General features: G+C 44.0%; 2 protein-coding genes and 1 long non-coding RNA gene across 3 annotated transcripts; 1 reads left to right on the top strand and 2 right to left on the bottom strand.

Annotated features, from left to right (window-relative positions):
• The first annotated feature begins 1,821 nt into the window (after nucleotides 1–1,821).
• LOC136531427 (MFP1 attachment factor 1-like) lies at nucleotides 1,822–2,625 on the top strand. The gene has a single exon (XM_066524085.1). It carries the CDS (start codon nucleotides 1,968–1,970, stop codon nucleotides 2,394–2,396), a length of 429 nt encoding a protein of 142 aa, XP_066380182.1. The 5' UTR covers nucleotides 1,822–1,967; the 3' UTR covers nucleotides 2,397–2,625.
• Nucleotides 2,626–6,957: 4,332 nt separating this feature from the next.
• LOC136531423 (uncharacterized) lies at nucleotides 6,958–7,580 on the bottom strand. Its single transcript, XR_010778025.1, has 3 exons — nucleotides 7,546–7,580; nucleotides 7,397–7,468; nucleotides 6,958–7,262 (listed from the first exon to the last, which is right to left on the bottom strand). It is a non-coding gene; the product is annotated as an uncharacterized lncRNA (long non-coding RNA).
• A 44-nt stretch (nucleotides 7,581–7,624) lies between these two features.
• On the bottom strand, nucleotides 7,625–9,338 carry LOC136531421 (aspartic proteinase 36-like). The gene is made up of 6 exons (XM_066524082.1): nucleotides 9,276–9,338; nucleotides 8,428–8,534; nucleotides 8,043–8,202; nucleotides 7,897–7,967; nucleotides 7,723–7,813; nucleotides 7,625–7,654 (listed from the first exon to the last, which is right to left on the bottom strand). Exons 1-6 carry the CDS (start codon nucleotides 9,336–9,338, stop codon nucleotides 7,625–7,627), a joined length of 522 nt encoding a protein of 173 aa, XP_066380179.1.
• Between the last annotated feature and the right edge of the window lie 6,095 nt (nucleotides 9,339–15,433).

Genomic DNA, 15,433 nt, shown 5'->3' with positions numbered 1-15,433 from the left:
TAGGGTTAGGGTTTCGGGTTAGGGATTCACCCTTTTCTTCTTCTCCCCCGAGTCTGTAGCGGGTTAGGGTTCGGATCTCATCATTTTTTTTGAATCCGAGCCCTCTGTTTCCATCTTCACCCAGTTAGGGTTAGGGTTAGTGAAACCCCTAGTCTGTATGCTCAGATTCGAAAGGATTTAATCCGTTCTTTTTCTTTTCTATTCTTTTGATTCTCTTCCCGCACGTCAGCAAGCCGGCGGCGGGTGCTCCATCCCGCGTGAGGCGGTAGTGACAGCAGCGGGGAAGCCCTGGTAAGACTTCCCTGGACGGTCCAATTTCTTTAGGGTTAGGGTTACATTTTCTCCGAACCGAAGTTCGTTTCTCTTTCTTTTCTTTCTTCTTTTCTTTACCCCGATCTAAATCACACGCCTAGGGAACTGGCTCTGATACTATTTGGGATAATTAGTGACTTAGAGATTCAGAGGGAGTAGGAGACAGAGAGAGAGAAAGGGAAATGTAGGAACATCTGACCGTCGGAGAGGTTGGAGGAGCTCCATGTCTTCGGCTAGTTCGTCGGTGATGATCTGCGCTAGGGCAGCGACAGGCGATGAAGTAGCGGTGGAGACCGGCGGTGGTGGTAAAGGCAGTGGCGCTTCCCGCCGCTGGCAGTGCCACCCTCTGGATCGGATTAGGGTTAGGACCGTTGGGCTGTGGCGACGGTGAACCTCGTACCCAGAGCCGTTTGCCCCCCTTCTCTTTATAGGCACTATGCGACGGGGGCCCACTAGCCACTGAATGGCTGGACGTCCCCGATCAGGACACGATCAAGGGATCCGTCTCGACCGTTGGGTCCAGACGGATGAGATCCATTCGCCGACGCGGCAGGCGAGCAAATGAGCGAATTTTTTTTGATGCAGCTCGCGAGCTGCACGGCCCGTACAGAGAATTCCGTGATCGGACCCCGACGGCGCGGGGCATCGAGAGGAGTACGCGTGTACCAATTGAGGCCCAAGCCGCCCAACGCTGCTGTTGCCGGTGCTCCTGCTACGCCAACGACTAAGAGCAAGGCTAATAATACAGCCGGTTTGCTGGCTGTAAGGTTCCTTGTAGCCTTCTCTCAACCCACTTATATAGTAGTTGGCTCTTTACAGTTAATATATGGCCCACTTGTCTCTCTCACAAACTTTCTTGGTTCTTGTGCCCAAGCCGGCTGTAAGCTTACAGCCCGCTTCTTCTCTCTCTTCTTTCCTCTCTCCTCCACTTCAGCATTTAGTCGGCTTACAGCCTGCTATTATACTTGCTCTAACGAACGGAAAGAAAATGATGGCACAGACGTGAATCCAAAAGCACCGTGCTTTACTGCCCACCCCTCTCAATGCCGCATTTCCTCGCATTTATCCAAATTTCCTACCATTCCCGGACGGAACATTACAAATTCGAACTCAAATGACAGCGAGGAGAATCGAACAGTCAAGAGTGTGCATTGCCATCCCACACTGAATGTAGCATCCACCGACATTTATCCACATTTCCTACCATTCCGATTTCCTGGCGGGTGATGATCTGATCCGGACGTTGGAATTCAAATTCAAATGGGAAAAAAAGGAGAAACAATTGGTCAAAGCAAATGAGCATGCATATACGACCCGCCACCCGGATGGAACAATTGCTGATTTAGGCTGGCTAAAATCAACAAACGAACAGACTGAACGCTAGTACAGGATAACAGGTGCCACCAACCGATGATGGGTTTTGTTTGCCGTTTCGTTGTCGAGTGCCATCTCATCGCATCGCACTTCCCTTTCTTGAAGCCACCGCAACCAACACCCGAACAAATCCTCAATTACAACGACGCACCACCCTCCACCGCTTTAAAATCCCCGCAGCCACCGAACGGATCGAGCTCCCCCACCTCGCCCCCCGTCCTACTCCTCCGTCCGACTCCGACCCTAGGGTTTCCATCCAGCTCTTCCGGAAGCTTCCAAAAATGGCCACCGACGAGCCCGCCCCGGCTCCGGCCGCCGTCGCTCCATCCCCGGCCGGGGGCGACCACTCCCCGGCCTTCTCGTTCAGCATCTGGCCGCCGACGCAGCGCACGCGCGACGCGGTGGTGCGGCGCCTCGTGGACACGCTCGCGGGGGACACCATCCTCTGCAAGCGCTACGGCGCCGTGCCGGCCGCCGATGCCGACCCCGCGGCGCGCGCCATCGAGGCCGAGGCCTTCGACGCCGCCGCCGCCACGGGAGGCGCCGCCGCCACCGTGGAGGAGGGGATCGAGGCGCTGCAGTTCTACTCCAAGGAGGTGAGCCGCCGCCTCCTCGAGTTCGTCAAGTCCCGCTCCGCGGACGCGAAGGCCGACCCGCCGTCCGAGGAGGCCCAGCCCCCTGCCGCGCCCGAGGCCGAGGCCGCGGCGTGAACGCCGGACAGCCATTCGTTCCGTTTCTATTTCCTTAGATGAGATGAGTTGCATCTTTAATTTGTGTGGCGACTGCAGCCTGTGTGTCTTACGTCTGAGTTTGTATGACTTGAATGTTAGTTGTTTGCGCACATCTATGCAATTCTTGTTCTTCCATGAATACCTCTGTTTTAGTGCGTCCTCTTATTTTTCTTCTTGCAATCCCTGCCTCTGATCAATGATTGTGTTCCGTTTGCTGTGACGCGCATGCATCCAGATAGAGTATAACCCAATGTTGTGCCCTGCCCGCCGCTGACCCTGAGGTTTGCAAATCAGGAAGCCTCGAGTGATGGCCAAATTGGTCCGAATTAACAAGCAATAAGAATCCCCCCATCTTCAAGCCACATTTTTATTTCGTAACTGTCATCGTTGATTTGAAATCTGATCATGGGTCATATATACAGTTCAGTATGAATCCTCAGCGATCAAATGCCTATATCACAATCTTCTGTGTAATATCTCGGATGAAGATGAAACGAATCACTGAAATGTGGGCGTTCCCTGGCAAAACGTATGCAAAAGATAAACTATCTAAATGTTAAATGTGGAACTACGATTTTGCTACTATGTTGTTATCTCTACCTCTACCGCAAAAGAAGTTATACAACCTAGGTTTCAAACCTATCAACTAGTCTATCATTAAGCTAGAAAGTAAAGCACACACTAAGATTACAATGTAAATGCGAAAGCTAAAGAGTATGGTAGAGATATGCAAACTCCCGTCGATGATTCCGGTATTTTTACCGAGATATCAAAAAACGTCCAAGCTTAGTCCTCGTTGGAGCTTCTTGCAAGGAATTTCTCACAAGGGCTAAGCTCCCGGTTGGGTAACTCCGTGGATAGCTTCGGGTCTTCCCCACGCGCAAGTGGGTCTCCGACGTGCCTTCCGGCAAGGCTCTTCCGGATGCTCCCGTCGTCTTCACTATCAAGCTTCCGGCAGAACAGCCGCGAGTCTTGTTCCCTTAGGTACACGGTGGCGGCCACACCACAAACGCGGTTGGTGTGGTTTCGCAAGACTACAAGCCCCTCCGATATACAACAATGGTGCGCGCAAGCACTGAGTGGTAAGATGTGTGCAAACCTCACTGAACACTAGACTTAAACCTAGAGCAAGCGCATAAGCGGTGGTCTAATCAATCTAAGCACTTCGCAAAGCACCTACGCTAATTACCTAATGAATCACTAAGCACTATATAAGTGAATATCACTAAAATGGTGTATCAACACCTTTGATATGTTTCCTCACTTCTCCACTCTCAAATGACCGGTTGGGGGTCTATTTATAAACCCCATAGAGAAAGTAGCCGTTGAGGGCGAAACCTAGCTTTCTGCTACTGACCGGACGCTGCTGTCGTCTTGACCGGACGCGTTCGGTCGTCCCGACCGTTAGAGCGCGCGCGTTGATCGGACTCTGGGCCGAGTCCGGTCTCACTCGATCGGGCACGTCCGGTCGCACTGGCGCCGCTCTGGAACCTCTCTGGACTCGATCGGACGCTGTACTTTGTGCATTCGGTCATTCAGTGCCGCTGCGTCCGATCACGCCGAAAACATTGCCGCGTCCGGTCATTGCTTTGCTCAACATCCGATCACAACTGTTGACGCATGCTGTTGCCGAGCAACTGATCGGACGTGTCCGGTCCTTATAGGGCCGCGTCCGGTCACTTCTGCCGAGCTCGTTTCTTCACGATCTTGCGTCTGGCTTGGTTCCTATCTTCGTGCTTGGACTATGCTTGATATCTTAGGTCTTCTCTTGTACTTCTAGGGTCTTGTTTATAGTGTTGATCATGGGATCATCATATCGCCTTCGTCTAAGTTACGTCTTGCACCCTATTGAACTATAAAATAATTACTTGTAAATTCATTAGTCTAATTTAGTTGTGTTAGTCATTAAACACTAAAATCCAAAATAAATAGGTCTGAGGTCCATTTTGCATCCAAAGTGACCCTCCGTTCCCTTGGCATGTATTTGGCCATTCCTGTTGCAGTTCACAAACTGAATAAAGCTGAGCAACCGTTATTTCAGTTACATCGGGATCTGTTGAGATGGCTTCGGTCCTCAACGATTGCATTGGATAATCGGCTAGTTCATAGCAAGCCAAACATTATCTAAAGTGCTTTGATTTGATAAATCAAACAAACCCTTCAACCCCGTTCGGCTGGTAGAATTTTGGCTGAAACTGACTGAAAAACACTGTTCTGGCTGAATTATTGTAAAAGAAAAATATTATTCTGAGTAAAAAAAGAAGTCGAAAAAGCCGAATATGAGATAAACCGAACGAGGCCATTTTTTTCATAGGATGGTCACCACATATCCACATTGATGTGTGAGTGTGACGCACAGGATTGGAGGATCACGGAATCAAATGGAAACTTTAGCCCCAGCGCCAGTGTGGAACAGGCGAACAGCTTCCATTTTTTTTTGGAATTTTTTGTGTCATTAAAAAAAATCACAATGCCCTATGAGTCTCTAGAAAAGTTCAGCGGTCTTCAACGCCACTGCTCTAACTTTTTTGTGCCCTCCATGCCACTGCCGTTAGTTTGGGCTCTAACGATGTCAAACTACAGTCGTGAAAAGTCAAAAAATACCCTTAAGTATAAATATGTCATTAAATTTTTTTGAGTATCTTAACGACTTCAAATGAAAAAACTCAAAACTAGAAAGTTGTAGATCTCGTCGAGATCTATAATTTTTATATAAAAATTATCTTTATTTAATTCCGCAAAAAATATGATTTGATATGATTAATATATCTTAGAAAAATCATATCTTTTTTTCGCGGAATTAAATGAAGATAATTTTTATATAAAAATTATAAATCTCGACGAGATTTATAACTTTCTAGTTTTGAGTTTTTTTTTCATTTGAAGTCGTTAAGATGCTAAAAAAAATTAATGACATATTTAGACTTAAAGGTATTTTCGACTTTTCACACTTGCAGTTTTGACACCGTTAGAGCCCAAACTGACGGCAGTGCCATGGAGGGCACAAAAAAGTTAGAGCAGTGGCGCTGAAAACCGCTGAACTTCCCAACTCTTGCTATTCGTCTGTCTACTGTCTCCCACCACTCGATCAAATGTGGTCTCGCTTCCGATGACTCTTCGACAAGTCAGGGTTCAAACAGATCAATACCGTACAATTACTTGTTTTCGATGAATCAGGGTTCAAATCATCAAATGGATCCGTACCGCACAATTACTTGTTTTCATGCAAGGAGTGTTTGGTAACTCCTATTCTATCTATATCCAGATGAAGGAGAACAGGAATCACTAATGCGAGCGTTTCAAGCTCCTCCACGTACTTGGCCATTCCTCTTTCCTGTCAAGGATCCGGGGGCTAAAGTTTAGCTGTATCATATCGAACGTTCGGATGCAGAAACATTAAACATGAGTTAATTATAAAACTAATTGCACATGAGTAGACTAATTAACGAGACCAATCGATTAAGCCTAATTAATCCATAATTAACAAATGTTTACTGTAGCACCATATTGTCAAATCATGGACATATTAGACTTAATAGATTCGTCTCGCAAATTAGCCTCAATCTGTGTAATTAGTTTTGTAATTAGCCTATATTTAATACTTCTAATTGGTATCCACAGATTCGATGTGACAGGACTAAATTTTGCCCAAAGGAAACCATTGGTTGATTCAGTTGCTGACATGTCTCCCACATCACGATCGAAGAATTCATGTTGAATGGCATTGCACCGCGGTTTAGATGGCTTCGTCTTCAAAAGAAGAATCCAAACATGGCTAAACTAACCACTAACCGCTTAGCGGAGTGGCCTCCAAGGCCTACGCATCGCCGCCCCGAGAAGCTCGCTGTTGCTGCCGCCGCCATCGCCGCCCTAGAGCCTCTCTCCTTCTTCCTCTCCGGTGCATCTGCCAGGGAATAAGAAGGAGAGAGGACCTATCCTCTTGCAGATTCATATCTAGTTTCTTAGGGTTTGGTTCTAATAAAATTTTCAGCGAAATCTGATGATTTCCGAACGGGATCATATTTTCTGCAATGACTTCAGTGATTGCCACGACAAGATCGCTGTTGCGGGCGTCGATTTCATTGGCAGACGACCAATTTATGGCATTTATCTGCAAGGAGAGTGGTGCATCTGGGAGCCCCCTACGAGGAAAGCGACTCTAGGTCATCGATCTTATCGTCGATGGTCGCGGAGAGGAATTCAAGGTACCGAGGTGGTGAATCTGCATCCTATGTCATACCCAACGATGGAACTGTCGATATTCTTTCAGTGATTTAGATGTGTTTTGTACTAGTTCCGAAGCGTTGGATCTTACGTCATGTCTAATGTTGTGGGATTGATCGTCGGATTCGGCAGAAGGACTGCACTTTGGCTTCGGCGTTCGAGGGAAGCCATTAGGGAAGAAGACGATGGAAGAATCTAGATAGATTATTATGTAATTTTTTATTTCAGATTTTTTCATGTGCGTGCCAAGATTTAATATAAGTCCGTCTTCCCTCTGAAAAAAAGAAAAAGAATCCGAACAAATAATGGTCTCTCCTATGGCAGCTTAATTATGCATGGTCTCAACGTCTTCTTCAGGCATCTACAGTATATTACTTGTCAGCAGTGACCAGTCGCGAACAGATGCAATGCAGAAGCTATACATAGACTAATCGACTAACGCTTTCCAACTCATAACTACGTCACCATCAGTTCATCTTCATTCTGGAAATCTAACAAAGTAGTTTTATGTACATCACCTATAGCATCTAGCAATACTGAAACAAACTCATGACATGTAGACACCACCACTGGCTCAGAGCTCACTCATCTTCGGTGTCAACGCCGGACTGCCGGAGGAACCTGTAAAAAGTGACACTCAATTGTGTCAGGTTGTGGAAATCAATACTTTGGAAAGTTCACTGTAACAGGTACTCAATTGAACATGAATTTATAATGGAATTGGAAATTGTAAATGGGTTAAGCGAGTATCTCACAGTCATGGTCTGTCCATCCAATAACCTGATTTTCCAGGTCATACACAACAAGCTTGTTTGAGAAAACTATGTCTGAGAAAGGTCGAGTAAAATTAGAATCAAAATATTGAACAAACAAAAGGGTAGTAGTAATGACAAACACTGCGTACCTCCAAGAATCACCAAGTTCCTCATATGTTCGGGCTGTGAGCCTGTGACCTTCCATTTCTCAGAACGACATAGTACCGATCACTCTGCCAGGGAAAAATGCAATCTTAACTGTGAAAATTGACAATAAATTGCATCAAGGCGCAGTATTAACAAAAGCTAGGCAATCGAGATGTTACCCCGTTGTTCAGAAGGTAATCGTGTGGATAGATATCCAATGCAAGGCCTCCGTCAAAATGAAAGGTGATTTTAGGGAAGACATCATCCACTCTACAGAAGGATTGGAAACAATCAGAAATTTTAGAACTACAACATGCTAGTGTACCTAACAACCAACTGCAAGCACTGCATACCTTCCATGATGTTTCATATAAAGAATATCCCGGACACTCCAGAATAAGGTGTCTGGATGCTTATAAAAAATCTACAATGGTCAACAAAAACTGGTCACCATGTTTCCTTTTAGCTCATAAATTGATGCATGGATAGACTTTTATACCTCAATCATCACAGCCTTGTACATAACCTCCGGGAGATATATAGATGTGGTTCCGATGTCAACCATGGTGCCTTTGCCATCACCATAGAAAGTATCTGTAGGCAGTTGTAGTGTAGAGCCAGCCACAGCTACTGAATTCAAATTCACGATGTAGTTTGGCCTACATGTATAAATTCAAAAAAGAACAACTTCTGAGAACAGTAAACAGCATCTATAAACAAAACTGGAATATTAGGACCGTGATTAGTCCAAATTAAACTGTATATTGCTCTAACTGAAGTAGAGATAAAAATCCATCCCAAAAGCCATCCACAGTGTTCATTGTTCAAACAGTGGGCAAAACCCCTATAACCAAACTGTGCTTCTATATAAGATTATCACATACCTCACCAAGCTAGTTGTCTTCTGAAGCTGCTCTACATTTCCAATAGCAATAATGCCAATGCCGTCCACTGTGTTCAAACAGTGGGCAAAAACCTTGCTTGAGGCAGACTGTGATGCAATGTGGTTAAGAGTTCAGAATTAATGATTTAAAGAAGAAACAAACATTGCTTTGAGGTTTGAAGAGCCGCCATATAGTTAGTCATGTATGAAAACTAAGGTATCAATGGCAACATCATAACGAAAAAACTAGAATACCATGCCTGAGATTGTGATTGTGTATTTGTGTTGACAAATGGCTTCTTGCAGCTCCTAGTCTAAAGCGCTAGTTGCAATGTTTGTTCATATGCCTCTGAAACTCTGGTTATTTGTTTCTTTCCAAAACATCCAACAACAAGGATTACTAAAGCATTGACATTTTCGATCTCTTTGTCTGATTCTACTTCTTAAGGCCTTGTTTGGATGTTGTTGGATTCACCTCAATCCACATGTATTGGGATGGATTGGAGTGGAATTTAGTTCAAGTTCCACTCCAATCCACCGTAACACATGTGAATTGATGCAAATCTAACTATATCCAAACAAAGCCTAAGTGGAGAAGCTCCACCAGCATAGAGCAAAGAAGAATGAAACATGCTTCCTTACTCCCTAGTAAAAGGACAATTGTAGCAACAGATGATTGGGTGGTTTGCAGGTTTGGGTTTATTGGGCTCTGCGCGAAAGATGATCATTCAGCCATCCAGCGGCGTTTATTCAGTACTAGCGTACAGCAAATCCATACAGTTTTTTTGGTAACATCAGGATTTCATTGATTTTTTCCGGAATATTTAGGGGAGATGAATAGAGCTATACCCCGATGACGCTCTCGTGGGGGCAGGAGGCGCAGGTGCCCCAGTTTATCAGGTCCAACTCCATGTCGTAGGTCTTCGGCGGCGTCTCAGTTGTGAACTTAGCGCAGTACAGACTGAACCCCCCCCCCCCCCCCCCCCCCCCCCCCCCCCCCCCCCCAGAGATCAGATTACCACCCAGTTCAGGAGAGAAATGATCTAGATCACCGAAACAAATATTCGGCTTGTGGGTTACCTACCCGGTTTCAGTGTCCAGCCTACCGACAAATGCGAAGCTTGTGCAGGTAGAGAAGAAGTGACCGTGGCGACGGGCATCGTGCTCCAGGTGTTTGGCAGCCTCTCCTGCCACCAGTGGCGATGCTAGAGAGCAAAAACAAAGGGGATGCGGCACTTTACCACTAGTACATCATAAGTACTGAATTATAGTATTTGAAGCCAAATTTCTTTAATTTTGACTAAGTCTATAGAAAAATACTCTAAAATCTACAAGATCAAATTAATTTCATTAAATTTCCATCAAATTAATTTCATTAAATTCCCCATCAAATATGTTCTGATAGCACATTGAAATTCTATACGTTAATATACATTTCTAAAGACTTTGTCAAAGTTAGACAAATTGACTTGAGACAAACCTAAAGTGAACATATCTATAATTTGGAACGTGAATGAGTTACATATTTTCTAGATAATAATGTGACCAATTAATGACATTTGTTGAATATATGTGGTAGCAATGTACCATGGGAATGTAGTGGAACTAAAAGCATTTATTGAATGGACAAACCTACTTATAAATATTAATTTTGCTACCGTGTATAGTGTACTGAAGTAAAAGTAACTCTAAGAATCTCTCTATATCCTTCTTTGCGATAGGAATAGAGATTTTGGTAAAAAAAAACTCCAACAACTTCTTTAATTAGATCCATAAATATTACAATTCTCTATTTCGGATTTCTGGCTAGCCAAAACTAGAGAGCAGAATTAGTTCTCTAGAGTGCGCACAAGATATAAAAATGATGTTGAAAAATAAAAAGATATAGAGAATGATTGTTATTCCAATGATGATTTAGAGAGTCGATTTAAAAAGGACACTTGGAGATGCTCACAAAACTATAAACAAAAGATGCTCACGACTAGTTCCAGTTTTACATTTGTGCATAAAACCCTGACCTCAGATCTGAGCAAACAACAACCAACAATTATGCAATAAAACTTTATCTTGATGATTTACTTTTTTACTTTTGCTCGAAAGAAATATGGATAAACGCTGGGCTGCTCTATGAACTATAGCTCATTGCCCTGTCTCCCGAGTCTATCGAACCTGCTTGCCGCTGCAGGCAGCCAGGCACAAGCTAGAGGCTTGGTGGGTGCATGGTGTCGGGACAAGGGGTGCATATGAGATCAATATTTGATAATTGCTTCAAAATTCTTTTGGTGGTCTACACTACGTCAGAATAGCACTTCACTGTCGGTTTAAAATACCCTATCACTGTCGGATTTTGAACCGGCACAACCATACCGACAGTGATGAGGGTAAGCTATCACTGTCGGTTCCTACAAACCGGCAGTGTTCTTCAACTTCACTGCCGGTCCTTTACACAACCGGCAGAGTTCAGTTTCACCAACACTGTCGGTTCATAGACCACCCGATAGAGTTCAGTTCCACCAACACTGTCAGTTTGTGTTTCAACCGGCAGTGTTGTCGTAAGAATCAGTACCGGTTTGTGACAAGAACCGGTAGTGATGGCTAAGCCAACGCTGTCGGTTTATGGCTTCAGCCGGCAGTGCCATCACTGCCGGTCAACACTGCTGGTTTTCTGCTAACCGACAGTGATGTCACGTTCGTATTTTATTGTTTTATAATTTATTTTAATTTATATTTTTTTGTGGAATCGGGTTTCACTTTATATAAGCTACGTAGACGATAGATCTATCAATATTAAACATTACAAATGTTACGGTTATGATTCAAATGTTCTCATCAAGATCTTGATCCCTCAAAATTAAAAAGAGGGTGCAATGCTTCTCGGACTTCTTACAATAATCTGGCGAGTCGCTCTGGGCCATACTGGTCCTTGAACTTCACGGATTATATAATGGAAAATACTCCATCTTTTTTCAATACCTCGGCTAAGATGAATTTTGCCAGCTCCGATTGCAGCACGACGATCTTCATGTCTAACAGCCTTTCATGGTTATATTTCTTGCGCTATCGTTCAAAAAAAATAATATCCAAAGAGGAATCGGTAAATCATTTTGTTGAATGATTAACAGACATAAATAAAATGGGGATTATACACACCAACTTATCGGCTTCTTCCGATTTCCCGCCGATGTTGTGAAGCATTGCCCACATTACATAAAACCTGCATTCATTGTTTCCCGTTGGCTGTTTTAGGTACTTCCCCTCCATTTCGATAACCTTGAATGGGACCTGCGTTCTACCGATATGTCTTCTTCGGACACTGAGCAACATTAAAAAGGAGAAACATTAGAAAGCGGTATGTGTGATTAGAAAATAATATGTTATTAGGATCGCTTACTAATTAAGCACTGCCACCAGTGCATCAAGATGATGAAATAATTTTTTCTTCGAGTCCCACACCTCGATCAGATTTTTGGCGAGATTAACACAAATGAAGACGAAATGGTTGTTGCAATCACCGAATCCTAATTATCGAATAATCTTAACAAAAAAGAAGCATAAAATTAAAAGCCGAGAACACATGCTCGCAGTTGTAGGGTAGAAGTATGTGGGTTTTATTCTTTATCTTAAATTCATCGAAAACAGCAATCAATCTCTGTTTTAGGTCTTCCACGTCATATCCATGGAGGCCTAGACATATCTTCTCATTGACTCGCAAGGGGTCCAAGATGTCTATGTTATCCCATTTGCTTTTTAGAATGCAAAATTTTGCTATACACCTACATAAAATCATGGAAAGTGCTCAAAAGTTAACAATTTGTGTCCTGAGGGAGTAGTTAATTGTAATATCGTGTGTGTCGTGTAGGGTACTTACATAGTCCACAATGTCAACATTTATGTATCGAGAGAGCGTTTCTGGTATAGCTGGAATAAGCACCCCCACTCAACATCGAACTTCTCTTCTTCAGGATAATAAAAAACATGTGGCGAATGGATAATAACCTCAAAATCAAAGTCCTCCGTCTCTGTTGCTTGAGCCATGTAATATTCATGCAACTGGCGCATATATGTTGTCAAATTTTTATACTCGTGACCGGGAACCAAAAGATTGCCCCTTTCATATTCATTGCCGGTATTCCCGTCCCTTGTACATCATAATAGATATTCGCGACCTCTTCCATGGTTAATTCAGGGTTGTCTTCGACGTACTTCTGTATCTTCCTTAAATCTTCATTGTGTATTTCATCGGCTCTTGTTGTAGTGTACTGATTCTGTGTTTGCCTTTCAAATTCGGACTTCAACAAAAACGAAGGCAGTGAGGCACAGAGATTGAAGAAACTAATACAATCTTCCTTCGAGATATGTGCTGTAAATTTTCCTTCCATCAAGTTTGTAACGTTGCCACTGAACGACCTTTTTCTTTTTTGTTGGTCCACTTTGGGAGCATTAGCGACCGAATCCAAGGTCCTTTTCTTTGACTACGTGGATGCCTTTGATCTTGTTTTGGGCTGAGGTGGAGGAGGAGGAGGATGACGACGAGAATTCTATTTTCCTAGGGCTGATAAAGATGGAGGACGAGGAGGAGTCATCTCTTTTCTCAGGGCTGATGAAGATGGAGTCAGACGAGAAGGAATAGAATGAGACCTCTGTCTTCTCAAAGGTGATGGCAAGGGATGAGGAGGGGAGTGATCTCTGTTGGGAGATGGTGAGTGATCATCAAGGGTGGGCGAAGACTCGCAGTCGTCCTCATCATCAGAGGACAATTGGTGGTCAAGCTTAATGAAGCGCTTGCGCCAGGTCACTTGAGAGCCCTTGTTATGACCAGGTTTCCGCCTGTCTTCCGCTACGGGGTACTCAATGTGTATCTTGTTATACTTCTTATCAAGTATTCTATCAATGGTGATGCGAGCGTACTCCTATGGATTTGGGCGGTCATTAATGGTCCCGTCTCCCATAGGCCAGGCCTAGCCACGCGTCACCTTGTCCTTTGTCTATTCCTGATAGATGTACAACTTGACATTGATGGGTTCGGTGATGCCATCCACTGGATGAGGCACATTCGCATCTTCTTCATCGAGCGGGGTTGATCCATAGCTGCTACGACCCCTAAACTATGGGCTAAAGGCAGTAATAGTAGGGTTTTATGGTACTCCTAACCCTTGGACAACAAAATTTACTGGACTCGTGCTTCAATAGTCGCCTCAATCCATGCATCTATTCTTTCTTCCATCTCTTTTAGTTGCCTCAAATACTCTACCTCCTGATCCGCTCTACCCCTCGAGCGGCTCCGGTAAGTGTTAGATTCTTGTGGGAATGCTAGTTTCCAAGGAACAACACCGGTTCCTCTAGTGCGACCAGGGTGCTCCTTGGTTTCGAGTGCTTGGGTGAGCATGTCTTTCTCCCTATTAGAAGTGCGAGTCCCTTGCCTCACCTTCTCAGTTACCTGGGAGATCCTCTAGATGAGTTCGCTCATGGGTTGATTTGTGGAGCTAAAGCTCCTGTCCTCTGCGTGGTATACATTCCGCCCCATACAGTATATTACCGATCTTGGCTCCCAATCGGCGGTCTCAACCTGAACGCCTTCCTTAGCAAGGCGATCCATCTTTTCAAGTTTTGCTTCAAATTCTGTCATCTTTTTGGCGTAGCCACGAGAGCCGAGATGATGAGGATTCGTCACTTTCTATGAGTTCTCCTTATTCTTCCTACTTAGTTCTAAGTACTCATCAGATAATCTGTATTCCTTGAAATCCTACCAAAAGTCCTTCTACTTGCTAAACTGTCCACCATCGAAATCTGGCTCTTTATTTTGGAGGACAAAATTCTTGTACAATGTCCCCTTGAAATCCTTGAAGCATGTCCCCATGATTTCTTTTGCTTTTTTTCTTGACTAACTCCTTGTCATACTCCATTAGGAAAGTGAAATACTCTAAGATCTTGATATCTCATATGTAATCCTTCTCACTTTCAGGAACCCTCTATGGGTCATCATCTTTTCCAATCCACTTTCTGTACCTAATCGGGATGAAGTCCCTAACAAGTAACCCAAGGATAGTCTTGTATTTGGTCAAAGCTATAGGCGGTGAGAGTGGATCCCTGAATTCATCGAACTCAGTTATGTGTCAGTGTGTATTCCTACCAATAGGAATCTTTGACATGCCTTGCTTGGATCTGACCTTCCTGCTACCTAAACCCTCTGGCTCCTCGGCCGACGAAGGCTCCTGCCAGAGACACCAAGTAAGCTATGACCCTCTCAATTGATTAGCGTGTGTGGCTACATAGTCACATGATACCAAAGTTACCTAGCCATCTTGGTCATTTTGACCTAGATCGAGCAGGCCGGACGAGCTCCATGGCTGCTCGTTCTCACCGTTCTGATTGATACCATCAGCATTTGTCAGATCATATGGCTCTCCTGTCCCAACAATATCAGCCACTTCTTGTTGCCGACCTGTTCTTCAGCGATGGGGTAACAGGCGACGATGAGTCATGGCTGTGATACGATTGTGGTTAGTTTTGGCTATGGACAACTACTAATAGCATATGTTCATAATATATATATATATATATAATATGTTTAATGCAAAGTCTAATAATAAGTCCACATACAACAAAGTCAAATAATAGCAGTTGTCCGTAGCTAAAACTAATTCATTGTTTGATTAACCACATACAACAAAGTTCACCTACTGTTCTACGAAACTAAGCCTATATCAACTTTCAAATAAGAAAAGCAATGACCATAACTATAAATAAAAGCATGACATCTTTCCAAGACTAAGGAGCAATTCTTCTAATCTTCACATCTCCAACGGGTGTCTTCTCTTCAATCCCAGTGCCAATGGATGGCCATGGTTTACATTCATTGGACCATAGTAGGCCGGTTGCCCATGGTTTGCAAGGTAGGCCGGATGACTATAGTAGGCCCTCAAAGCTTCAGCTTCTATGTTGTACTTTTTGTGCAAATTACCAGAGTAGCGATTGACTTAAGCATAGCAATCTTCCCAGGTTCGATA

The sequence above is a fragment of the Miscanthus floridulus genome, unplaced genomic scaffold (genome assembly GCF_019320115.1).
Source record: "Miscanthus floridulus cultivar M001 unplaced genomic scaffold, ASM1932011v1 fs_344_1, whole genome shotgun sequence".
In the NCBI taxonomy this organism is placed as follows: domain Eukaryota; kingdom Viridiplantae; phylum Streptophyta; class Magnoliopsida; order Poales; family Poaceae; genus Miscanthus; species Miscanthus floridulus.
The sequence above is the reverse complement of the archived record's forward strand: the minus strand, read 5'-3'. Positions and strand labels throughout refer to the sequence as shown.